The sequence below is a fragment of the Diprion similis genome, chromosome 9 (genome assembly GCF_021155765.1).
Source record: "Diprion similis isolate iyDipSimi1 chromosome 9, iyDipSimi1.1, whole genome shotgun sequence".
In the NCBI taxonomy this organism is placed as follows: Eukaryota; Metazoa; Arthropoda; class Insecta; order Hymenoptera; family Diprionidae; genus Diprion; species Diprion similis.
Genome location: NC_060113.1, coordinates 3816448 through 3844328, shown reverse-complemented (window position 1 = coordinate 3844328; position 27881 = coordinate 3816448). Strand labels below are relative to the sequence as shown.

Here is a 27881-nt window from a genome sequence, read left to right as displayed (position 1 = left end):
AGAAGCAAGAAATACGAATTCCCTCTCGAGATAAATATAATTGAAAAATTAGATTTATCAGATTCAAAACCGCGTGATCAGTCTGATTAGTTTGCTAATCGTAATCCAGCCACGATATGGATATGTACATTATATTATGTACACTAAAAATAGATTCTGATAAAATTCCGACGAAATTTCGCGCTTCTTGAACGATAGATTAATAACTTGTAAACATATTAATCAGTGTAGAAATTTCCAGAGAAATTTGCGATATTTTCCGATAGTAAATGAGTCATTCGAAGTGATTGAGATTTTGATAAGACGTATTTTTTATTCTATGGGTTCTGAAATTAATTGATGCAATTTTTTTGTTACTCGCGTCAACTTTTCTTCCAACATTCGAGACTCAAAATCTTACTCAGACCTTTCGTTCCTGTTGATTTTCTATAAAAAATCTGAAGCTCTTTTTCTAATCAGCCGATTGTCAATTTCATCGGAATAAATTCAATAACCAGTTTTTATGCTTTTCTTTTTTTTGCTTTTAAAACTGAAAAGGATTTTTGTATAATTTCATAAATTTCACGCCGTGAAAATGGAATGTTTTTAAAATGTTCGACTAATTCGAACTCATTTGAAATTATCTTTTCACCGCTGCTGCTTCCATCTGGCGGTGAAAATGAAAAAATTAAACTCCAGTAATCGAGTGCGCAGAAGGCAGCACCTACGGGTGAACGTGTAGGTCGGTAAAAAGAAGTTCGACGGTTAAACTCAATTTGTTTCACTCGATACCGTTGAGTCTTTATTATCTAACATTTGATGTATCTGCTATAAAAAGTTGTCCCTCTACAATAAAATTCACTCAACTTTGGAGACGTTGATTATAAAAGACCTAACTTTTGCCCAACGATTACAATCCAACTAACTCTATGGCCTCCGATGATAAAACAGTTAACTTCTATGCTTGTACAACACAGGAGTCAACTGTTTTATTTATTGAATTACAATCGTCACGCCAGAGTTAGCTATTTTATAATCAGTCTCTCCAAAGTTAAGAGAATTCAATTAATCAGGGGCCATCGAAATATGATTGTGATGAAAATGGAGGTTAGATTGTTTTAAATTATTCTTTCAATGTTTATTATTCTCAATCTTAAAACGATTATTACAGACTAAAATTCGGTTCAATTTAACGAGGACTTTAACTGCACCCTGGAAACGGTTCTACTCTGTTTTTCCTCATGACGAACTTTATCTTTCGGTCCATATCCTCGTTGTAAATGGCTTTACATTTTTCGAAGTTAATGCGCCTCCGTGTCTGACAGGGTTTCTCGTAAAATCTCATGCGTCTGAATTGCTCGAACAAACCGTCTCGCCCCATTATTCTATTCAGAACGCTGCAGGCCTCCTCGACGTTGTTGTTGCGGACGAATACCGTCCGGGCGATGAATGGAGCGTGCCGAATACCCATCTGAAAAATCGGAACACATTAAACGTTGCTTTTCTAGGTTAGGAACAGGGGATAATCGGGCTTGAGAGACGCCCGCGTTTGTTTTTTAGACAAAAAAAATACTCGTTACACTATCAAAGTACGCACCTTGAGACGAGGACGGCCTTCTGGTCTTTCCTTTCGTCCCAACGCACGAAAACTAACCTTTTCTAAAATTTTCAAATCGACGAACCGCCGCTTAACAGACTAGATCAGTTTCTCACCGATTGTGACGACGCTCGCGCCGAGTCGGAGAAGCCCAACTGCCGTCGATTTGAATTCAAATTAACGCGGGAGATTCAAACGTTCGAATTCTGATTATCCGGGTTATTGAGTGGATACAATTACAAACGGATACTCTTGTCCTTTCTGGTACTAATGGAACAATAATATTTACAGGCTCGTAGGTTACATCGACTTTATTAAATGTTCATTCTTTTTTACTTCGAAGGAAGCGAATCAATTACAACCGGCTTGTCACAACTAAATTGTAGATGACCGAGGAACAACATGTTTAACAAGGTTATCACGAAGAAGTACATGATCAGGTGGTACACAATCTGGAAGAAAAAAGACGTTCCAGAATTAGTAGCGTATCGTATCGTATTTTCGTGGGTAAAAATCATTTCAACGGTCATCAATCACCTCCTGATCTTTCATATCGTATTTGAAGCCCCAACGACAAACGCAGAGCCACGTGGACAGGGACAGTAACAAGGCTACGGCACCAAACGGTGATGAGTGAACGTGAATCGTAAACATTTGATTAGATTTTTCGGGGTTAAATATCCTCGTAGGAATCTCTTAGCATCGGTGATTATAGAGGGAGATAATAACGAGTCCTTCGTGTGATCCTTGAATACTCTCAAATATACAGATCGCTCGTGTCTGTTTGATCCCTGCATGATATGGCGAAATTTCTGCCTCTTGAACCTGCCGACGAACAAAAGTGGTGTAAGAAAATACCTTGAAAATTCTCAACCTATAAAAGATAAAAATTGATACCGAGATGGAGGATAATAGAAAAGAAAAAGAAAAAAACGCGTCTAAAAGCCTTCGTGCCTTTCCAGCGAGTGAGCATTGAGCTTTAAAGCTCTCTTATCTTTATCAGGAGGCTTATTTTTATTTTTATTTTCTAACCACGAACAAAGCCTGCAGTTTTCTCGTGTTATGGAAAAAATGGAGAGCCCGTATTACACACACACACACACACACACACACATATATATATAAATGTATATATTTATGTAGGTATATACACATCTCGCAGCTCACTCGATTTCAAACAAAAAGTCAGAAAAGGCCAGGGTGAAGTGGAGCGGCCGGAATATCGCCAAGAGAATCTCTTCACCGCCGGCTGAATAATAATCCATCCCTGTCAAAAGGCTGTGTCAAGGGTAGAGAAGTGTTTCAAATATACCGGAGGTGATCAAGGAGACCGATTTTTCGTTACGGAATTTAGGCGTGAAAAAGAATTCGTTTACCTCTGGCCGAAGTTTTCGTCCGCGTTGAATCGAACATTGTTTATAAGATTTACCGTTATTTTTCACTTTTTATGCTAATTTTTCTGTGTATTATTTAACGATTGTATTGAATCGTTGAAAATTAGGCAAGAAATTTTGACAAATACGATGATCAGCTGTTGAAACAAATATCGCGAGAATAATATATCGACTGAGGATCGTTGTTTTTTTTTTTTTTTTTTTGCTTTTGTTCCCGTTTCCGTTGTTTTTATTTTTTTTTCTATATATGCATAATTGTAACGTTAATGTGATACAAGTTATACGAATAAATTTATCATAAATAAATGTTTTTGGTTTCAAAAAAGATTACAAGCCATTTTCATGACACTTTTTATTTATATATGTATAATATATGTAGTATATATGTATAGTTTATTTACTAATTATGTTATAATAACGGGTTACAAAATATACGGAAAAAAAGCAATTTAAAGCGACGAATTATCGAGCTTTCTTTCTCCTTTAATCTTGTTCATTTTCGTCTTTTTTTGTCCTTCTTTTTTTTTCTTTTGAGTCCAATGGATCACCAAATGTACGATATTATAGTACAATATGATAATAATAATAATAATAATTCATAAATCGGTATAACTGTCGTATAATATATATGTATGATGTAATTATACCGACCAAGTTTCTTGATCGAATTGCAATTTAGAGAAAGAAATTGTTATCTTCATTTATACATATATACGTATGATAATTAATGTTTAATACTCGAATTGAAATCGAAGATTTTTATCTATAATTTTGGAAAATTTATCGTTATTTACCATGATCAATTCCTTTTTATAATCACTTTGAGTAATTATTATATTAATTATATATTCATTTATTTATTTATTGATGTATGCATAATGTATCGTGTATATATATTGTGATGTTTATGCATGTATTTTCGTAACACCTTTCGTGAGTTGTAATCACACGACGTGAATTTCATATTATAAATTCAGAGATCGATATCAAGTATCTAGAAGAATCGTACCGATTATGTTACGTGCTATAATATCTTTTGATTCGAGTTGTTAAGTTTCTCGCATTTGTCAATGCATCACGAAATGACGCGTATTTTCTTCAAGTACATACAAATATTTTCAATAAATTTTCTCCGACGAAGAAAAGTTCACAGTAATTGTTAGACTCCGTAAATATCTAAATGAAAGTATTTGATACACGGTTTTGTATTTTTCAAGGATAGTGTTTGAAATTTTCATACGATTAAAGGCGGATTATCATGAATATCTTTATCGTCATTTTAAGTACTTGGAGAAATATTCCCATCCTTCTCAGTCACAAACTCATTGTATAGGGTTTTTTGTCAAAGATATTTATTAACGTTTGTCTTTTTTCCGATATGTAGAAATTCACTGTAGCAAATCATTTTCAACCACATCGAGTGTTTTAATACAATTTTAGACAAATACTAGTCATAAAATTTAAATGAAAAATTATTGACGAGATCTGTAAAGTTGAAAAAGAGATTCAACGAAGCTATCTACATCGAATTGTACTTCTTGTCAAAGTAGATTAATGAGTTTGCGCTGTGATTTGTTGCTTCGAGGTTTGAAAAAAAAAAGAAACAAAAATTTTACGCGCAAATTGATTTTATCCAATTTTCCAACACGTCGATACTATTAGTCATTGGTATATGTATAGGTACTTCCTGTTTTGTCGTTTGATATTTTTCTATATAAAATTTGTAACTATACCAGTTACCGTATATCGTAATGGGATCTTCCTGTTTTTTTGTTTACACATTATTTTGATTCTGTATCATGATTTTTCTTCGGTTTTTTTTCTCTCTCATTCTCTCCTTCCCCAATTATTACTTCATTTGGCATTAAAAACTCTCAATTTTTATTCTTATCCATTATATATATATATATGTATTTATATGTATATATGTATGTAATATATCATGTATATGTACATGGCTCGGAAGGTATGATGGTGTTCTATGAGATTTAAATTTGTTTGATGAGTTTGACCAAATTCGAATAACTTGTAAATCGATTAACAATATACAACGCCTCATGCACGCGATAATCTATAATACAGCATTTTTCTTTATTCTCTATTTATAAATGTAATATATGAATAGTATAATCGAATTGATTTTGGTCCCCCGCCAGATATTCAAACTTTTCACCACAACTACACAATGTGTAAGGGATGAAAGTTTTTTTTTTATGCATGTAGGTAGTAAGCAATAATGTTAACTCGAGCCTAAAGTAATTTCACACCTCGGTAATTTCCGATAAATCGATCCGACCCGAATCTTGGTAAATTATAATATACCTACCTACCTACATGTGGATTTTTTCAATCAGCGAAGAAGCCTACAGAAGCTGAGATTTTGATAATTTGTCGAATAATCTAGGAAACGAAAAAAATCCCGCCTCGCCGTTTTTTTCTTTTTTTTTTCTTTTTTATTCAACAAGTACGTACGAATTTCCTTTTCATAGAACACCATGATAAGTACCGTTTTACAAGCTAAACGTGTGCGCTGAATGACGTTATATATTTAATATAATACTATACTTATATTATTATTATTATTATTATTATTATTATTATTAATAATAATTAAAGTCTGCGGTAACTCATTTCTCACATGTGTACAATGTTACACAAAGAGTATACCTATATACCTTGGGGATGGTTTGTTTTTTTTTTTTTTTTGTTTTTCCTTTTTCAATTTTATTAATCTATGTATGATTCATCTATTATTATTATTTTTGTATTATTAATTACATCTCTCTAACGTTTTCATACATAAGTATGTACGTTACAAGTTTGTCAAAGGCTTCTGCATTTAGGTGTATTTATACGTTTTATAATTATACTCATATATATATACCTATAATATAATTATAGCCAACGTGAAAATTTCTCTTATTATGGTAAATATAATGGCATATTGGTATAATTGTATGAATCGTATTTATACTCTGCACATTTATTTTTAAATACGTTCAATACGTTATTATAATCATTATAACATCGTATTGTCCGAAAGAAAATCTTAGAAAAAGAGATTTCTACGACGATGAATATTCTGGTATAGTTCATGTTTATCCTTAATATTACATATGTATATGTATAATGTATTAATAGTATACATTTTTTTTTGAAATTTATATGCTTAAACCCTTAAACCAATTATATTTCCAATCGACGGTTTCATTTTTATTTCATTTTATATTTATTTATTTGTTATTTTTTTTTTCTGTTTTTTTTTCACTTCTATCTTCAACTTTTCGCCTCTCTTTATTATACATAACGGATCGAGTAACTTATATATGACGATAAAAAAATATTTCTCATTTCCTCGCGGAAAAACAGTGTGGTGGTGGTTGATTTCTTTAATCATGTGCGTTACACTTTGAATTCTATTTATTATATATATTTCTATTCTTCTTCTATAGCTGTGGTTTAAAATTTTTTTTTCTTTCAATAACAAAGTTCGACGGGTAATAAAAATCGTAAACCATTTTCCTTTGTCGATCGGTTTTAATTCCGTCTTTGGTTTTTTTCCTTCTTTCCTTCTCTTTCTCTCTTCAATGATTCATGGGAAAAGACATGATTAATTACATAAAAAAAAATTAATTAAAAATATATTCAGGCAAAGATCAATTAGCAGTTTGACCAGAAATTTTCGCACATCGTGTAACGCAATGATCGTAATGTAAGGATGTATGCACAAATATTTAGGTTGAAATTTATATCAGCTATTGTATGATATATATATATATATATATCATATATAGTTACAGTTTATGACTAACATTGAACTTATGTTTCTTTTTCGAAGCATCATGGATAACGTGCGTCTCTGCGTGTGTGTGTGTTTTTTTTTTTTTTTTTTTTGTTCACCCTACAACGTGTCGCATGCGGAAATTCATTATCTCCGATTTTCGCTTCCTCGTTATGTTCCTATATATGCTTATATTATTGTAATGTTTCGAAATTGATGTAACATATGTTTGCGTGTATGTTAAAATGTTTATAATTAACGGTTCCAAAATTTTGACGAATGATTCTACTCTTGAAATTCTCTTTACGTATACCGTATATTTGATTCTACGTTAATTCCGTTTTTTTTTTTATCATGAGATTGTTTGTTCATGAAAATTTTTCGTTCAAACTTACATCGGGTAATCGGTAATATTTGAATATCAAGCTATTATAGACTTTGTATTCCCTGATTTTGACTCGTTCCGATATTTTTCCATCAAAGTTTAGAATTTGAATAGATTGTTTGAATAACGAACTTTTGACTTGTTAAATAAAGACGAAAGGTAAGCAAAAATCAGAAATTGATGAACAATAATTCGCACTACGACTGGACGATAATAAACAGCTATAACGATAATATCATGATATATCGGTGTAATCGTGTAATTATAATATTACTAACAACAAAAACTATGGTAATAATAACAATAATAACTTCGATAGGCGTTTTATCACATTTCTCTTGAAAATAATCACGTATTCGTATGAACTAGGTTAAAACGACACCAGCGTTTAATTTATTTATTTCTTTTTTTCTCTCGTTTTTCTTAATTGTTTTCCCCCTTTTCTTTTCTTATATGTACATACGTAATAGGTTAATTTTTGATAGGTTGACTTTTCATAATAATATTAAGTGACAATGATAATACTTTCATCAAGTTTCAGTATCAATTTATTAAAACTGATTAAGTTTTTTTTTTTTTGCTTTTTTTTTCTTTCTTACCGATTTGAACGTGTTCTCTATTCATCGGTCAAAGATGATCGAATTTTCAGTTTCTCGTATTAATCATATTTTTTTCAATTCTTCAAAAATTTTTCCGAATTACATTTGATTTATATTAGTATTGTAATCATTGTATTTACAAAATTTTCCAAATTCTTGATTATACACTAATGATATATATAACGATGATAATAATTTCGTGACATGGTACTATATATTTTGTTCTTCCTTTTTACTTCGAAAATTTTGTTTTTTTTCTCTCTTTTTTTTTTTTTTTTCTCTTTGGCAGCTCAGTTTGGCCAATCCGAAATTTCGACTTTTGAATACACTTTTGGAAATGATTTTTCAACATATTTTTTCCATTCGTTTATTTTTTTTAATTTTTACACATAATGTTTTATTTAATTTTTTTATCCTTAATTCTTTTCCTCCTTTGTTTCGTAGACTAATCGTTTTTCTCTTTCCCTCGAAAATAGCGACAGAGACAGACGTGTAGAGCGATAATGTTATATTATGTGCGCACGTGTCATTCATTACATTGTATAACACGTTTTATGTATATTACGTGAATAACTTGCGACAGTCATGCGAAGTCAATCAACTAATGAAATATTACTCTCGACTTTTTTCAACGATAAGGAAGTTATTTATTTTTTTATTATTTTCATTTTTCTTTTTCTATAGTCGTAGTTAGCAAATCATTTTACCTCCTATATAATATAATAATGTCAACCTCAATTGGACATTGTATAATTATTATAATGGGCCGTGTGAGGCAAGTTTGATTGATTTTATATATATATATAAAAAAAAAAGAAAAAAGAAACTTGAAAATATTATCAAGCTAAAAATATAAATATATAAGTGTAATATTGAATCGCGTGTACAATCTAAATAATACCGATCAATCAATCATATATATATATATATATATATATATATATATATATATATATATATATATATATATATATATATATATATATATATATATATATATACAATTAACCTTCTTATTTTTAACTCTTTTCTTTTTTTGTTTTCAGTGCTAACGGGATTTGGGTTACACGAAATTGACCAGCAATTTCAGACAACAACAATATTACATGTTATAGAGGTATGTATACTATGATATAAATAAGATTTAGAAAATATTTAAGCACGATGCAACATTACTTGAGATATTTATATACTTTAACGCAAATTCTCATCCTGCATACTTAATGTCTCTACGGAGGTGAGCTTGACTTATGTATTTATATATGACCTACAATAATTAATCAAACCGACGACGTCTTTTTTTACACACGGTTGCGTATGTAAATTTTTTCTTCCTCTTCTTCTTCCTTTACGTCAAACTCTGTTGATTTATTTATTTATTTATTTGTTTATTTATTTATTTTCTCTTTCATTCTCACCCTACGCATGTAACAAAAGCTATATTATACGTATAGTATATGTATGTATATATGTATGTGTGTAACTTTGTAATTATATATCTGATGTGTTATTATACGTGTACTTTTAATCACGTCACTCGTCACGTTATCGTCTAATCACCAACATTTACAACTCATCCATTTGCAGTATTCTCACAATACCTGCTCGCACTATATTTATACGTACGTATGTACAGGGTGGGGCATAAAAAAAAAAAACAGAAAAAAAATAAAGAAAGAAAAGAAAATAGGACCCAGTTAAAACGTGAATAAAATCCAAACGCTTTAACCGATTTTCGAAAACTTTTTTTCCCCTCAAAAGTAGAAGAACGAATCTTTCATTTCATGTTTGAAAATTAAGAGAATCTTTCTTCGTTATTGAGACACACGTTATTGAAAAACAGGTTATGAAAAAGTCACTGGGAGACTGGAAAAAATTAGTATTATATAATGTTCAACTTAATTTCCTTCTGAAATTGTGATTCGAAGATTAATTCTGGCGTTTCAGAAATTCTCGCGAGATTTTATTCACATCACGTGAAACGTTTCTTGTAAAATTAGAATCAAAACACGCGCTGTAATGTTGAAATTCTGTTTTCGAGACATTATCAAAAAAAGTCCAATATGACAAAAAGTCGGCTTTAAACGATGTCGAGAACTTGACTAAAATCGATTCAGCCAACGATCAACCACCAACCACCAGGCAGTTATATAAAACTTTGAAATATTAAAAATCATCGAATTTAACGAAAAGCACAGTGTTGTAAATTTTTTTTTGTAATCAATTGAACCAAAATAAATTGGTTCTTGAATCATAACTCAAGATCGAGATTAAGTCGAACGTTCTTTAATATTAATTTTTTTCAGTCTCCCAGCGACATTTTGGAAATCCGATTTTCAAGAGCGTGTATCTCTCAGCATTGAATAAAGATTTTTCAGACTTTCGAACGTGACATGAAAGATTCATTCTTCCGGCTTCGAGTGAAATAAAGTTTTAAAAATCGGTCAACACCTTCGGATTTTATTCACGTTTCAAATTGGTCCCTTTGTTTTGCCCCACCCAGTATAAATATATATATATATATATATATATATATATACTAGTATATATAACGAATGAATTTTTTAATAATGATATAGAAAAAAGTTTATTCGCTAAAATTCATGATATTTTATACACAATGTTATTCTATACATTCACAATTGTCTATTATTATATGTATTAATGTGCTGTAATTCAAACTCGGTACAGGGGATGTTTCACGAGAGAAAAAAGTAGAAAAAAAAAAAAAAAAAAAAAAAACTACAACAAGGAATATACAGATGTTTACAATTTGATTCAATTTATCAATCTGAATACTCGATCAGGAAAATTTCTGTACCGAGCTGACAAAAAGGTGGCGAAGAAAATCGTAAGGATAAAAGAAATGAAAATAAAAAAGGAAGTACGTACAAAAAACATTTAAAAAAAAAAAACACAAAAAAAAGCCAAAGATCGCGACACCGGAATCAATATGCGTGACTTATTAACGACTTGCTTAGGCGGGTAATTTACATATTAAGACTTACATCGACGATCGGTCGTATAATGTGTGGAGGGAGGATGACGAACGTCTAGTGTCTAGACGAGGCTATGCTTACGCATGTTGTGCGAGTGCGTGTAATTCGTCGCGTTAACGATATGGTGGTTAATTTTCGGTGGTGATTTGGGCTGTTGCGGGGATGAGGGTGTTTCGCTTCCAGATGAGCTGTCCGTCGACTTTACCGAGGCCTAGGTGTTGTGACCCTGCTTACGAATTTTGCTCTCCAAAGCAGCGGTCGGTCGGCCAACCAGATCTTCCAGCTCGTCGGGCATCAGGACCGTGAAATCTCTGTTAAACAATTATTTATTTTACGTGTTTATGGCGCAGTTGTATCAAGTTTCTGACGTCAAGTTCGAGGGAAATCGATAAGCGAGTGCAAAACCGTGGTAAATTATTTTCGTTTTTTATTTTATTGATAAAAACGACAGAAATTGCTATACGAGCGAGTTTTGCTGAAAATAGAATCTTAAAAACAAAGACAAACATTATGCAAGATTGAAATTCACTCGAGAAGAATAAGAATTTTTTTTAACTACATAAAGGTACTTTTTATTTATTTTATAACGCGAGACAATCTTCCGAGTAAAATTAGACGTCGTAGAGTTGAAGCGAACCGGTTTAATAGATTTTTATCAATAATATAAGCATAAGCATAATCTGAGATTTCTTTTCTTTATTTTTGCCTCGTTGAGAAAAATATCGTTTGCTTTCGAATGTATAATAATTTGGTCAATACCCAAAGTACAATATCGGTCAATCTTAACAAGATTAATGAAAGTTACACAGATTTTTTTACCAGCTAACCAAATATAGCGATAATACAATGTGACTGAGGAACTGTTTGCTCTTCTCAATCAAACAGGCGTTATTTGATTGAGCAAAAAGACAATTTTCGTCCCGAATAGCGAAACTGAGGGTCGTTTGAATGAGCAAAAATTTTTCGTAATCGCTGTATTTGGCAAGTCGAATAATGTTCTTTTTACGGCATGGGCATTGAAAATTCCACTTTTTGTGGCAGTTTTCGTTCCGTAAAGTGACGCTTTATACAACAGCGAACAAAGTTGCGGAATAAAGTCTTTATTTCGCAGTTTTGACGCGCAGTTCGAAGTGCGCATCCCAAACTGCCTTATAAAGTAGCTTCGTCGAACAGATCGCGACATAACCTCACTCTTCGTTTTGCTTTTCAATGCCCATAGCGTAAAAAATATTGTATGTGGCATGCCCGTAAACCGTTTTTTGGCTCGGATAATTTCAGTACTCGCTTCCGGCTCGCCTTCAGCTCGTCCTGAAATCTTTATCCTTGCCAAAAAACAGCCGGTTTACGGGCATGCCACATAAATAGCTATTTCTACGAGCAGACGACGAGTTTCGTATAATTTTTCTTACCTGTGCTGCGCCAAGAGCATATCTATACTGGTAACGCTACGTTGATGTGCACCCTCTTTGTGGGCTGCCTTCTGCCGCCTTATGCACAATGCTCTGAGGGGTGCCAAAAGCACTCCGACGACCAAAAGGCCGCAGCCCGCTGCTATAAGGGCTGCCGAATTCTGGGCTGCTTCCGCTCCAGGTGCCAGCTGGACGAGACCAACGACCAGGACGACGGCACCGAGCAAAAGAGAACCGACGACAACGTGGAGAGAATTTACCTGAAATTCACACTTCGTTCAATGGGATCGGGGGTGGCGTGGGGAAAAAAAAATTCCCAGTCCCGTAAGGGCTCTTTTTATTCGATTCGAAAACACAAGTATCATCGGCTTGAATTTCGACGCGTTCGTTAATTGAATTTATTGAGAATCTTTCACGATAATTAAGGTTCGAATTAGTTTTATCAGTTTGTAGTTTGTTTAACTGACGATTTTAACGGTCAACTCGCGATTTTTGTCACAACCTGGAGTTCATTGATTCAAATATTACTAGAATTTACTAGATTCAAGTTTGAAACTTAAGATTCGAATCGGACAAAAAAATCTTAAACCTATTTCTGATCGATCGTATGGATTATTATCTGTTTCCATTATGGCGCAGTGAAAAAAGATTAAATAATCTATGATCATCGCTTCGTTTTATACTGTATAAATCGTGGATTAAAATTTAGAGAATAGGTGACGTCATGACGAAATACGCTCCGTGCTCCGTGGATATGCGTATAAATTTTGCATACATGTACCTACTTCAGTCGCTTCGTCTGATCGATACTTTGAAATGGTTTTAATAGCGTCCACGACGAATCAATTTCGTGGAAATAGGTGTATCCATAACCGCCCACCATGTGGAGAGGGAATGGGGTATACGTGTTCGGATTATTTCCACGCGTGTTGAAATTCTCTTACATCGATTTTCAGGGCATGAAGACCGACGGTCGTTTTTCATCCTTGTCATACCTCGAATCTTTATGCACTTTTATGATTCTCAATATGGAAGTCGACAGATATTTCATCGATTTATCGCAGGGTTTGATCGTTACTCTGCATTGATTTTATCGCAGTATACTTATAGTCGATAACTGACAATATCGAATTGACTGATGAGAGAGAAGAAAATCTGCTTTAGTAAATTCTGTAAAATATAATCTCCTCGATGAAAATAAACCATCGTGAAGTGAAATGTAACGAATCTAATGGATTATCAAGAATTTTGAATTGACGTGAAACGAAGCATCGATAACTCAAGCTTTTTTTCATGATTCTGGTATCTTCTGTTTTCACATTTTCAACGACATCAATTCTTACCTCAGGAATGTGATCATTTTACGAATCAACAAATACGCCTATTTTGAAAATAATCTCGGTTTTTTGCCAGCCAAACTATTTACAAACGTTCTCGACAAGAGTCGATAGTCTAACTAGACCGTAAAAATACGGCTAACGATAAATCGAACGAATTACATCCGACACTTGGACTTGCATTGCTGCAAACGCGAAGCCCCGTTGGCTTCTAAAGTACGAACACAGAGTTCTGCGATGTGCTCGAAGTTGTGCTTTGTAAGTCGTCGCTCTTTCAGGGCTTCCATAGAGTTCAGTATCACCTGCTTTAGCTATGCGATGTAATGTGTTTCGTCGACAAATTGATTCTGATTTTTCCTGACTCGTTAAATACCGTCTGCTTTAAGATTTTCTCACACGCCTACGACTAGACAGCCAATTTCGTACAGTCAGTTGTATAAATTTATCATCCGTGACTGCAACGCTTTATTTTCTTACGTAGAATATAATCGGGCAGATATAATCATCGGCACTCGGTTCGTGAGTGAACTTCGTGAGTTGTAATAACCTTGTGAAGTGGAGGTTATAAATAGCCGGCTATTATTTCTGAATTTAGAAAATAAGGTTCATGGATTATAGGAGAGCACCTGACAGTCTTTTGCGATAGAGTATTTTCGTGCAAACGCATGAATTATGCACGGGAGAAATAGAGACTGAAAAGATAGAAAGAAGCGATAATTCTACAGACTGTAATTCAGCTCGGCTGTCGTGTGGTTTTCATTTCTGTAATCGTAGCCATGATTTTTCCTCTTATACGGAATGGAAGAATTGGAAAGCTATAAACTTCAGCATCGCAAGTGATCACAGAATTTTATATTTCATATAATCAGTGGCCAATTTGTTTTCTGAAAATATCCAGCTCGTTTTGAAAAAACTCCAAACATGTCTCAAGTCTTTCCCCATATTTTTTCAGCTGTTGATAATTTTTAAAATCCTTTACCGACGGGATGTTGAAATTCAAATTCAAATTTTCAATTCAATTTTCTATATAAATAATATGAAGAAAAATTAGCCGACTATTTTTTGCCGCCGATCAAGATTCCTTGGAATTCCTCTAATCGTTCGCTCACGCAAATTCGTGAAAGAGCAAATGCAGCGGATGGATTAGAATATTAGATAAAGTCTGCACGCTCACCTTTCCGCAGAAATAATATTCCGGCGGTTCTTTGTCGAGGAGGGCCAAAACCGCTTCGCTTTCCGTCAGGGGACTTCCGGGTTGGCTACTTCCTATGCGTGGACATTTTTCTTGGTAATACGTTTTGTGGAAAACCTTTACCGAGGGCACTGGCAACGCCGTGATCATTCTGAAAGCATAAAGAGATAACCGATGTCAGTCGTCAGGTATACGATCTAAGGTTAATTGTCGCAGGAAGAATTTTAGGCATCAACCAATTTCCTCTTCGTCGAAATAAATTTTTAGCAATTTTTTATTGAAAAACATATGGGGCATTCCCTGGCTTTTACTCTTGCCCTTTCGGATTTGGCGCGCGATTTTTTTTATGATTGTTCTCACTTTGAAAGGTACTCGGTTTTTTATTTATTTAGTTTTTTTCTCACTGAATTGGAATTTTTTTTTTTAACCATTTTTAGAAACAATTTTGTCGATCGACTAAAATTAAATATCTGAAAAAAATTTTTTAAATCTAATGTGACGTATAAAAATGTTTCAGTAGGCATCCATAGTAAAATGACTTACGCTTTTAATTTTTTTAACGTCTTGCTTAGAAAGGGAAATCGGCCCATTCCGGATCCCAACTTGAAAATTTTTATATCTGAGGCAGGATTTTTCAGAAGTTGTTCAATATTTCAATTTTGGTTGGTCGATAAAATCGTTTCTAAAAATTGCAATCAATTCAAAATCGGTTGAAAAAAAAACCCGAGTACCCTGCAAAGTGAAAAAAATCCCAGAAAAAATCGCGTGACAAATCTGAGAGGCCAAGGATAAAACTCAGGTCGAATTGACGTGGAATAAATAATTCAAACGAGCTTTGAAAAACGATTCTGAAGTCGAACATCAAACACACATGTGTATATGTAGTTATATTTTTATTAGTGTGTAGAAACTGATTTTCTAACGGCTGTTTCGAACGAATTTTCATTCGTAAGGGATGAAAATTGATTTCTTTTACCGTGTCAATTTTTGAAATCGTTTTTGTCGAGAGAGTTTTTAAAACTGGCAGCTTACGAAACGAGCCCCTAACTTACCCTCGCATGACGCATATTATAAACAGCGATGTATACAGGGAAATACGCAGCGAGTACCGTCTCCCAGATATTGTGTGCAACCCTATAACCGAGCTTGAGAAAAGCCTCGAAATAAAAGGGTCGCGATAGCCGAGGCTCGACAAGAGTTGAGGCTGAAAGCTCAAGGCGTTCAATACAGAAACTAGAACGTCGAGTTCTATATACCTAACTAGACTCTGCACACTCCATAATATACAAGCTTCGATAGTTTTGTTCTCTCCATTGGTTTGCGTGCTAGATATATGTATATATGTATATATGGTGCATAGGTGAGTAGTGAGTAGGTAGATATATAAGAAACCGGAAGTGCCGGGAGACGGGGTTCAATAGTAGAAAAATATAGATACCTACTAAGGTGGAGGGAGTAAAGGAGAGAAAATGCTAGACGTACCTACAACCTACTTAGAAATGGGAAGAGCTTTTACATCTCGGTATGGGGTGGGGTTGGAATTCTGGATTTGAATACTTTTGAAAGCGCTAAATTCTCAATTTTTTGGTGTTTGTGAGACTTGAGGGGACACGTGGGGGAAACTTTAAACTTTTTCGATTTGCATGAAACTTGAATGCATATAATAAAGCTCCATGAAACAAGTGGTTTTCACTCGGTTCCAATCAGTTATGTTCCACATGTGTCTAGTTATTATTTAAAATAATGTCAGAAGGTAGTGTTTTTCAAAAAGCTTCTTGCGTCAGAATTCTCATGGTAAAAATTTGAAAAAATTCCACAGCCATTAGAGGAGCGTAGAGAAGAAAAGTTACCATGAAAATTGGCCCAATAATTGGTAATTGACAATTTTTATGAATTTTTGGTTTCTCCTTAAAGTGAGTAAATCAAACTTTGGCGAAACATCAGAGTAGAAAATGGTCCGAAAGTCAACGAGTCAAAGTTCCGAAAGTGCGAGAAGATTTTCAGTTCTTTGAATTTCGGACTTGGTGAAATTTTACGACTTTGACCTTTTTCGGAATCTGGTCATTCCGATTTTCGGTGTTACTGATTTTTGGCATCCACTACGCCGTTCGAGTATGTATCAATTCTCAAAATTTCGCTCCGTCAAAACCTTACTTTTCGAAACTCTGCTCCGTCGTGATTTGAATTTTCTTTTAGCCGTCGGGCTTCGGATCTTTCCCATCAACTTCAACCCTGCGGCCTTCGTATCCGGTATACATATATTTATATCTACTTATATATACTCTCGTTTTTTATTTCTTCTACTTTCATCCCATTCTTTTCACGCCGTATTATTTTCCCCCAACGCTGCACTGCATCGTATGATTTTTTTTTTTTCACCCTGAGGGTGAAATGCGCGAAACGCATTTTGCCACCGGTTATTTTCTGTCTCCTTTTCTGTTCGTTTTAGCTCTCGTCGAACCTATTTTTGTTCTCTCTCACTTTTTGCTATGTCCTCTCCTCTCTCTCTTTCTCTCTCTCTATTTGAGCTCAGTGTCTGATTAACTTCTCATTGTTGAACTGTCACGTGCAGAGGATAATCACCCCCACCCACCAGCTGCTGAGCCTTGTGAAAATTAGGCTTTTGTCACCTCACAAATAGATTTTGGTCGTACCTTCTACGGAAAATTTTGTTTTCCTTCCATTTGCCCTCAGACTGACGTAAGCGCGTTCAAGCTCGATGACGCAGTGCTCCGTAGGCCATATACGAAAAACCTGAATTCATCCCTTGGGTACTTTACTCATCCACGACCTTAGCGTTATGGATGCCCCCCGTGTGTTTAACTCGTATGGAGCCGGTACATTGAATCCGTCTTCCCACGCCTTCTCGTCAAATTTGAATTGCAACTACCGTAACTATATTCAAATTTTTACTGTTTTTTGCGTTGATTTGTAGCCTTGTTTACTGCGTTCGTTCGATTTGATTGTCGTAGGGATGCTCGAATCCGGACAGTATTCTTGATGAACCTTTAAAGATGTTCAGTGTAATTCTATTTGCATGTCATGAGAGAATAACGGGTTTTAAATACGAAAATTTGGGTGTAAAAATTTTTTGTAGGCGATTTTAAGTTTTTGGTGAAATTGTAGGGTAAATCGAAATTCGAACATGTATCGTTTCGCCAGTTTTTATCAATCCCGGGTAATTTTAATCCGTACTGTAAATTAATTCTCTAGAAAGTATAATATAGATTGATTTTTGTATTATACAGATATAGATATACATATTGAGTCTATGTTTGAAAACGAGATTTCAACCGATCATATTCAGCCTCAAGTTCACCGTGTGGTGATTTTTAAAATCTTACCAAATTTCGTTCTCGTTTTTCGGATTTTTGATCAAACTCGTGGATCGAAGAGTAGAATGGCCAAGCAATAAAAGGGTCACAATTTAGAGATTTCGAGAACTCAAATCTCATACTTGAAAACGTTAAACACAGAAAGTCTATAAAGTTTTGAAACGTAAAAAACGTTGAATTCAGATGAAAACATAGAACTGTCAAAATAAGTGTATCAAGTATAGAAATATTATTGACCATATATCGATTCTGTAATATTTTCATTGAAACCAAACACATGAATCGCCAAAATAAATGGTGAAGTATGAAAAACCATAAAAACTCTGACGATTGTACATTTTGACATTATGTGTTTTCACCGTTCTACATCTCCTCGTTTCGTACGTTATACAGCTTTCTACATTTAAAAAATCTATACACAACCAAATCTGTGACGTCAAATTAACCAGACAACGTCTTATTGTCAATTACAATTCTCTCAGTCATCTCAATATTAAATATCTATCGCGCCAGATATTTTTCGTCAAGTTTAAAAAAACCAAAAATTTCCTCAGCGTCGACTGATTCGAATTGTGATTTTTCACCTCCGCGACGAAGCCTATCGCGATATTCATCCTCCGCACGGATATCCAGGCGAAACCAACCAACCAGCAGCGGCGGGGGTTGTTGTGCTCCGGTGTATAATATGTGCGGGGTTGGACAGACAGGGGTTGAAAACGTGTTGAGCTGGGGCGCGGAGGAGCGCAGAGAGGGTGTTGGCCTAGATACGCCGACGGGGCCGACGACCACTGCAACCCGGTTGGCTATCGAACGCTGTCGAGGAACTATACATACATATATATATCCACTTCGAAACGTCCGTTGCATAACGTGGTTTTTGCTCTACCTGCAGGGACTCCAGGAGTCGGGAACGTTTATTCCTTTCTCAGCTCGCCGTTCTACTTATCCACAATTAATTGTCGAACCCGCGACCCACGGAGAAACCATTCGAGGGTAGAAACTTTATCAAACAGGGAAAATCACCACCGACAACGACAGAGCGAACAATTTTTTCGATGCGATTCTTTACAGTTTACCTTCAAGGCAACTTGTCGTTGAATTGAAGAAAAAAAAAAACAAAAAAAAAAAAAAAAAAACAAAAAAAAAAACGAATAAATAAATTCCGAGTGAATCCGAGTGAATTTGATTGGAACGGATGATTCGCGTGATCGAAAATCATCTTGTAGAAAATTTTTTTTTACTTTCTTTCTATTCCTACTGAAGCGTAGTTTAAATTTTTAGCTAACTTATTATCGGGAAAAAATATTTTTATTTTTCATCACAATAACATTTTACACAGAATTTACTTAATATAATATAAGAATTTTCAATTTTTATTACACGTTAGGTAATAGAAATTTCATTGATCATATTATTTTGCGAGAGCAAGAAAATGGTGTTATAGAATGATTGAAATTATTTCTTCCTGATTTTCATCAAATTCAACTCCATCTATGTCTCTGCATCAACTGCACCTTTGTTTGAACGATATTTTTCGCCACGCATCCAACGTGATTGCATCCACAGTCGAATTCATGATTGTTTGCACAAGGCTTTGATGAAAATTGATTCAACGGTATATACCGTTGCATTATAATTCCGAACAAACAGCGAAGCTCTGCGCATGGGATAGAGGTAGTCTTTGATTTCCGGTAATCGAAGAGATGCGTTCATCACGACGATGACGAACCCTTGCCTCTTCCTCAACGAGTGGAATCATGACGAAAAAATTAAAATTAAAATCAAATAAAAAATACACACAAATTATAGAATTTGTAATAACTTATCGCCGGATATTCAATCCTATATCGTTTAGGAATCTGAGTATATACATATACTTGGACATGCTTGGCCGAGTTCCAAGTAAATTGACAAAGAGAATATGGATAAGTATGTGATAATAGCGATGGGGATGAGAGTGAGAAAAATGTGCCAGGTGTTCAGGATGCGAGAAGGTCGTAAGCTTAGAAACTAGGCGAGGGGGTGAGTGAGCTATACGGGATGGACGAGAGAATGGGGGTGGGGGTGGGGGTGGGGGTGGGGGTGAGTGCAGAAGAGAACTGCGGATCGAATCGAAGAACAGAACTGCGGTCGTTGCACATTAAGCCATGACACCGCAATCCAGGCCAGTGTTCCACTTTATGCTTTTCCGAGCAATAAACCTCCCCTATACCTACTGTACTCCTCTGCATCTGTGATATACGCCATACGACAAATGCCTACTTTCTAAGTATACGTGAGAATTTACGTTCTGTCAATGCACGGATCGTAGTACGGTGCAGATTGTAGTATATATATATATATATATATATATATATATATATATATATATATAGGATCTGTTTCTTACCGATTTCACGGTGGCGTTAAATCTAGAATTTTGTTAAAGCTTACGGGGATTAGTTGATTTCGATGAATTTTTTAAGATCAAGTTCACTCGTCACGATGAAATTGATTGATGAAATTCTTTGAAATTTTTTTAAAAGTTATTGCCCAAAATTTATGACCGTATTGTACGTACTTACCAATTATTTATTTATTTATTTATTTATTTTTTTGTTTCGTGGATTCGGAGAGGCGAAGATCCTCATTTTAAGTGAAATCAGATCGTGGAATTAACGAGTTTTAACTTTGAAAAAGAATTTTTTTGCTCACGCAACGAGTGTGTTGTGCTTTTTTGGGAGATCATTACAATTATAACAGTCTGGATGATTTTTCACGTTTGGCAAAGCCTGTTTAGTGTGCAGATGTTGGAAATTAGAAATTGTTTGATCGATAAGTAATTCTGTTTAGATGATTCAGTTTATCATACCCTGTGTTTTAGTTTAATCCAATAGCTTTACTTACAATCAGATTAATTAATGTTGAATTAATTATACCAAGTGTTATGTTCGGTTGGCAATATTTTTTCGCAACGTTCTTGGAATATATAATATTTTTTATGCATACGCGGAAACGCTGAGGTACTTTGGTTTGACTAAACTAATAAATTACGGACGCGATGTTCGAAGATCGAGTAAAAGAAAAAGTGTTTTTTTTTTAAATCTTATTGAAGATTCATTTGATTTTCTGAATTTAGTGTAAATAAAGGAAAACATGAATAACTATAACAAATAAACAGCTGTTTGAAAACAAACGGGATCCCCGGACTTGTGCTAATTTGTCAATCAAATTAAACATTTTATAAGTAGACGCAGATTGTGTGAATTAACTTTGGACTCACAATAAGAGTAAATAAAGAACAAGGCAGCCAACTATGAAGCAATTCACGGTCTTACTGAAATTCAACAGGCGGATTTCATGCCTCAAATAGAACCACCCCTTGGGTGTATTGTATATATCCAAATATTGGCAGAGGGCTGGAAATGCGGGGTGAATTGGTTCCGAATGGACATTGTAAGATACTGTTAACGTAACAAAGGTCCAATCTCTCGTCGGTACAACTCGTGGTGCCTTTAAACCGGAAGATCACTCGATTCTTTGAATTTCCCTGAATAACCTAATAATCATCAGTAAAGATCGCTTTGTCCAAATATCCAACTGAATTTGCATTTCGCGTGTCTGTTTAATAACGCGTAAAATTAAACCGATATCGATATAACATGCGGGACAAGGTGAAATTTATTTTTTCGCTGACGTGGAAATTTTATACCTACTCAGATCGCAAGCTTTTCGTTTGAACGAGATAAGAACCCGCCTCTTTAGAAGAAGGTCAAGGCTGTTGCAATTGAGAAATCCCGCTAGTCATTGCTTCCGATTACCAGCGTTTAGGATTTTCGGCTTGGTAAGCTGAATAAATGGTCGTGTTCAATTCAATGTCGAAGAAACGATGTGGAGTTACTGATAATTCACAACCGTTAAGATCGTGGGGAATCGATTTTACACGAGGAGAAAGCACGCACGTAACCAAGCAGCGTGGGTGACTGGGAAAAGTATAAATATTGCATCCAAGTATCTACGTGCACTTAGTCACGGAGGGTAAATATGCACACGATATGCAGTTGAAGAAGCGATGTATCCAAGGGTGGTTAACCCGAAGTGGAAAATTTCGCGGTATTTAGTGACTGGCGATACCAGGAACCCCGTCGAGGCTTGTGCATTAAATCAATCCTCCTTTTTCATTTTTATTCTTCTTTCGTTTGCTGCGCTGTTGAGTTGCACGCAACGCGATTCACCCACGCAAGAGTCAAAACGACGATCAAAGCCGTCAATGTTTCTCGTTTCTCATCAAATCAATATGGCCGCCAATAGCTCGCTTCGCGTTTTATTTCAGCGCTATGATCATTTCCAGCGGTGATAAATCGCTGAAAGTTATTCCACGGGAAACAAACCGATGGCACCAATTACTTGGCTATGATTTTCACCCTTCGTTATAGCTTCGAGGATAAGAATTAAGCGTGTAAAGTTCACCTGCACGATGTGTGCACGTAATCCATGGCGTTAATTACGATTGGTGGAAAACGTGGAACTGGAAACATTGAAGCAAGAGGATCAAAAAAATATGCATCTATGGAATAATTAAAAAGTTTTCAACTGTGTTAAATTCATTCTCATCAACGGAAAAAATCCGATCAGTATAAAAATGCCAATCACAGGAAACTTCCAATGTTGGTGAAAAAATAAAACGAAGTAGTCATCGTAACATTTCACATTCACTGGACTCTTAAACGGTGTGGAAAAGGCAACGTTTCGCTGATACGTAGGTAATGCATGATAGTACCCGGCACAATCGAAGAGGCTGGTTAATTATACAGGCACACATACCTGTTTTGCTCAACGCGACGGCATTAACCAAGGCATTACGTGTACATACGGCTTCGTATAAGTCGGAGGACACACACACACACACACAAACATACGGGATATACCTACACAGCGAGGACGAAATAGCGGGTATCACCTGTGCGTCGCGACGCCTGATCCGGTGACCTTTCAGCGTGGAGTTTCATTGCCGGGGGATCTTTCCACCCGCCTACGCTGTACTAAACGCTATAACTTGTTTAATTCATGATGCTCGAGGAAAGGCGTGATTTTTAGGGTCTGGACAAACGAGTTGGACTGACCTAATTAAAAAAGGTTAGTCAATCGCTAATGGAGATGCGTTATTTAAACCTCTGCCAAGAGGTGGCGAGCTTTTGCTTCGTTCAAATGACTCTGGTTTTTAATTCAATCTTTTCATTCCGATTTTATGCTTCTCTCTTTTATGTTATACGCGACACGATTATAATGCCAATTACAGTTACCGATGAAGGGGAGCACATCGATGGCTTGTTTTTTTTTTTTTTTTTTTTTTATTCGGTAACCCTTGCATACTTCGTTCGTTATTTTTAACCCCCTAATTAACAATGTCAATACCATTTCCATCCGTTATTCATCCGCTGGTTACACTCTGTTTAAACTTCTTATTAGCTTCGATATGCATTCACTCATTGAGTTACGTCAGTACGAATTATTTTTTTTTTACAAAAGATTCATCAGACGTTACCCTAGAAAACATCAACATCCCCGCTTAGTAGATATTATAGGTTCCCTACTTCCAACTACGTGCAGTTTTTTTCATCACGTCGTAACAAGTCGACGTCGAATAGAGACGCGAAAAGGTAAAAACTCGCAAAAGCTTACGATTAATCCCAAGATGAAAGCTTATCAATTCTCGGTCCGCTGCGTTATTCGTTATCGACTTCTAATCTTCACGGACTGACAAAGCTAGACGCTGTATAATTATACTGCTTAATTGATCCCATACCAGTCTGCAAACTATCGTACATGTAGCTTATCCTTCATTAAATCCTTCAATCCTTCGGCTAGTCCCTAACGTGAATCAATTCCCAAACAGACGGAGATGAACAGGTGCGATTGGCTGGACCTGGTCTCTCCTGCGATCAAATATGGCTCAAGTTGCGTGTATACTCACTTCGCGGTCCGTCGTCCTCTACTATTCCGTTAGTAACTTAGTCCAGACACAGTGAAGATGAACTTGAAAACCGCGATATCCTGTCGGCCTTGCAGCAGCACTCAGGATATACTCGGAGACGATGGTCCAGACGAGGATGAAGAAACCGCGAATTAATTTCCGCGGCTCGAAAGCCGATCTGCGGCAGGCAGATGCTGACTTTTTGTTTATTTATTTGTTTATTTTATTTGTTTACTTGTTTTTCCTATTTCGCGACACGGCGTCGTACTCGGATTCGGTTCTACGACGCTTTTGGTCAGGATGCTGGTCTCGCGAGAACTGAGGCCACCGCTGACGGTCTACGGGGTTTCTACTCCGGTCGATACACCTTCATCCCCTTCCACCATTCCGCCACCACCCCCAACACGCAGGGGAACATCCCCGGTGGCGGCAGACATGGCGGCGGGGTGAAGCTCTCCGAGAGACGAAGGGCTGCCTCTTTTTTTTCCGACTTCTGCACGATCGCCGGAATTATTGGGAATCAATCGATGATATCAACATTTTCTTCACATATATACATATATAATTTTGCGGGTAGTGTAAAAATTGTACGTTTTTTTATACGGAGAGTGCGCCGATATTTTTCTTTGCTTTTTTTTGATACCGTACTCCTCACCGAGTACGTGTATCCAGAATTGACGTCATCCGGATTACAATTGGCGAAAAATATTTTTCTCGGTTTATTCTTACTTCAGCGGCGTGTAAAAATTTCACATTTCCTTTTCGTTGCACGTTTATTTATCGTATATTATCGTAATATCGTTGTTATCAATCGAGGTGAAAAATTTTCTACTCAACTTGAAGTTTGGAATATAATATATATAGATTTTAATATCCAGGGTTCTTATCGAGTTCCTCCCACGCGTCAAATGCAGCGATATACCTATATATCTTATATCTACAGTCAAAGCGTGATTGAAATTCTGCACAAAGTCTTGGTCACGTTTTTTAACTGACATATATCGATATTGTATGATTCATATTCCATTATCACAACAGTTATCATCGTTATGAAATATCTCAGACCGAGAATAATCCTTCAGGAATTTCGAATGCGCAAAAATCGCGGCCGCATTTCATTTCTTCGTGTATTTATGTATAGAGTATGCCATGCAACGTCATTAAAATTCTCCATCCTTGTATGTAATTTTTAGAGGACTGCAAGTCTTTGAGTTTAGTTCAGCATGTTGGGGTGATGGTCGGGGGTGGTGGTGGTGGTGGCAGCAACTCGTTTATAGCATTCAAGCAGAATGGTTGTTTTTTTTTTCAATTTATTTCCTACAATAATTATTTTCTCACGTAATTGTTCAGGTTCCTGTAGGAAATAAAACGTTTTAAATATCTTGGAGAAATTATTCGATAAAGAAAACATCCGTCAAAGACTTTTGCCAATATTGTTTCGAATCTCGGTTATTCCTGAAAATTAAAAAAAAAAAAAAATCTGACTGATTTTAAGTCTGCATCGTACGTCAGTCGATTTTTCAAAAGACAATAATTCGATTTTTTTTCTTCAAGTTTCCCGCGTTAAGAAATTCGCAAAGCGTAAAACGTATTTTTCTCCACAGCCTCGGTGCTGAATGAAAATCTCGTTTCCCACGCCGGTCACGTCTGCTTCGTTCATTCTTAGGGTTGGAAATTGATTCCTCGATTCAGAATATTTTCACAAATTTCTATTGGCTGTCCCAGTACACAGGGGTGGAATCTGAGAGTTTCGATTGGACGACGGTGACGTGCGAAATTGCGGCATCCGATTGGTGGCTATTAATAAAATCCGAGCATCGCGTCGCGTCGCGATGGTTTTTCTAAGCTTTTCATTCACCGACTCGCAGGGTAAACGAAGTTTTCCATTTTTCGTCGGTAACGCAGTTTTTACAGATCTTATGTCTGTCGTTTATGTTAAAATCGATCGTTTTTACGTTTTAACAAATTTAACGAAGAATCTCATCGTTTTTATTTGGGTAGCGGGAGCTTAGGAATCGAACGAACGGAAGTTAAACCTAATATCAATTGTTGACTGATTGTTAGTCTATCCATAATTTACTGTTAGTGAAAACGCTTTATTAAACTCTGAAAGTTTACAATAGTTGTGTAGAGTTTTACAATAGAATCACATACAGGGTTACAATACTTTATTTACCACACAGTTCAATTTTATTCAATATCAGTGTTGTTCTTTTTGTTTTTCGTGTTTTTTTTCTCAGGGATTCGTTAAATGTCGGAAAATTTATCGTTATAATGAATATCATCATCTGTAACAAAACTGAAATCGTGTATAAAAAGCTTCGTAGAGAGTCACCAAAAAAATTGACTGTGTTGGTACGATCAGAATTAATATGATTTTATTTTTTTTTTTGTTTTGTTTTTTTTTCTTGTTCAACTTCTCTCGTGTATAAGAAACGAAAATTTATCGCTTCGTCGTAAATTGTTAGAAATATATAATATATGTATATATATATCGAAAGAAATCGAGCGGTTTTGTTGGAAGAAAAAGAAAAATACGTTCCTAGAGCATAGAATTACAGATCACATGTCACAACAAATGCAATTATACATATTATCATGTTTTTATGTATATATATATATATATCATTATGTTGTAAGTCTGCATCCAATGGCATTAATAATTGCATGGCCTAGAGTTTAACATTAAAAGTCAGTTGTCGTAAAGTTAAGGTTATAATATTCACAGATGGCTGCAGTGCTTTGTGTTCATTATCATTTATTAGTTTTATAGGTATTTTTATAGATATATTAGAGCAGCCGATATTTCGGCTTTGGAAAAAAAAATTTTCATTCCCGTACTGAAAATTTAATCAAAATGTGCCGAAAAAAAAAAAAAAAAAAAAAAAAATAATAAGAAATAAACAAATCAAAGAAAATAAAAGAAAAGAAAAATGTGTTTAGAATTTGTAGGCGTTTGGATAATATTAAATTTTAGATAGAAAATACGTTTATTTTTTTATACACCAATACTCAAATATTTCTTGCACACATAATATCGATAAAAAAATTTGTAGCACAGGAATTTCTTTGGGCATATGATGAGGTGATGTATAAAATGTTTGCAGATTTATCGAGCTGTGATGAAAAAAATTTGAAAAATTGAAAACACTTTTTTTCATTATCTACGTAATCTTTGTAAGCAGAGAAATCACAGCTCAAAAAATCTGTAAACATTGCATTTCATGCCTCATAATATTTCCAAAGAGTCTGCTGAGTTACTGAGTTAAGTTTCTTCATAGATATTATGAGTGTAAAAAATATTTGAGAATTGGTAGAAAAAAAAAAAAAATACAGATATTTTCCATTCAAAATTTCAATCACTCGGTGGTACGGGTTAAAATTGTGTTTTTTTTTTTTTTTTTTGTTTTTTTTTTGCACACTTTGATTATGTTTTCAGATTGTAAACGAAAAAATTTACCAAAGCCAAAATGACGGCCGTCGAAATTAAAAGTCTTTGTTAAAATTTTTTATACACATTCTCTCTTAATTGGCTATATAAACAGTTATCAAGTTGAAACCGCAGTAATGACATATAATTAGAATAATGTGTGGTCAAAACGTGGATTTTTTGAAAATTTATTCATTTATTTACTTATGTATAATATATTATATATCATTTTATATATTTATCTTCCGTCATTATTATGCAACTTATTTATTCATTTAATTAGTTTTTATTTTAAACATTTCGAATACCTACTTTAAATACTGAACAAAATCTCGCGGTTTGAAAAACACGCGCAAGCTTTAATTTTATTTTTGCCAAAACTGCCATTCATGCCATTTAAATAAATAACTTCGCCCCTATCAGCCGCGCCACGAAATATTGTACAATACTAAAAAGCATAATAATTCAACATTTCGATCGAGATAATGAGA

General features: G+C 34.9%; 2 protein-coding genes across 2 annotated transcripts; both read right to left on the bottom strand.

Annotated features, from left to right (window-relative positions):
- Window positions 1-1092: 1092 nt before the first annotated feature.
- Window positions 1093-13142, bottom strand: LOC124410334 (28S ribosomal protein S21, mitochondrial). Its single transcript, XM_046888608.1, has 3 exons — window positions 13139-13142; window positions 1577-1596; window positions 1093-1450 (listed from the first exon to the last, which is right to left on the bottom strand). The coding sequence occupies exon 3, from the start codon at window positions 1448-1450 to the stop codon at window positions 1181-1183; it is 270 nt and encodes an 89-aa protein (XP_046744564.1). The 5' UTR covers window positions 1577-1596; window positions 13139-13142; the 3' UTR covers window positions 1093-1180.
- Window positions 10697-24049, bottom strand: LOC124410333. The gene is made up of 4 exons (XM_046888607.1): window positions 23961-24049; window positions 14655-14823; window positions 12144-12403; window positions 10697-11045 (listed from the first exon to the last, which is right to left on the bottom strand). The coding sequence occupies exons 2-4, from the start codon at window positions 14820-14822 to the stop codon at window positions 10946-10948; spliced, it is 528 nt and encodes a 175-aa protein (XP_046744563.1). The 5' UTR covers window position 14823; window positions 23961-24049; the 3' UTR covers window positions 10697-10945.
- Window positions 24050-27881: the final 3832 nt, after the last annotated feature.

What these genes read in the sequence shown, in the direction of transcription:
- LOC124410334 (XM_046888608.1), bottom strand. Translation starts at nt 1,450, where the DNA reads ATGGGTATTCGGCACGCTCCATTCATCGCCCGGACGGTATTCGTCCGC.
- LOC124410333 (XM_046888607.1), bottom strand. Translation starts at nt 14,822, where the DNA reads ATGATCACGGCGTTGCCAGTGCCCTCGGTAAAGGTTTTCCACAAAACG. An exon ending in AATATTATTTCTGCGGAAAG is followed by an intron (nt 12,404 to 14,654) that starts GTGAGCGTGCAG and finishes TGTGAATTTCAG; the next exon opens with GTAAATTCTCTCCACGTTGT. An exon ending in ATGCTCTTGGCGCAGCACAG is followed by an intron (nt 11,046 to 12,143) that starts GTAAGAAAAATT and finishes ATTGTTTAACAG; the next exon opens with AGATTTCACGGTCCTGATGC.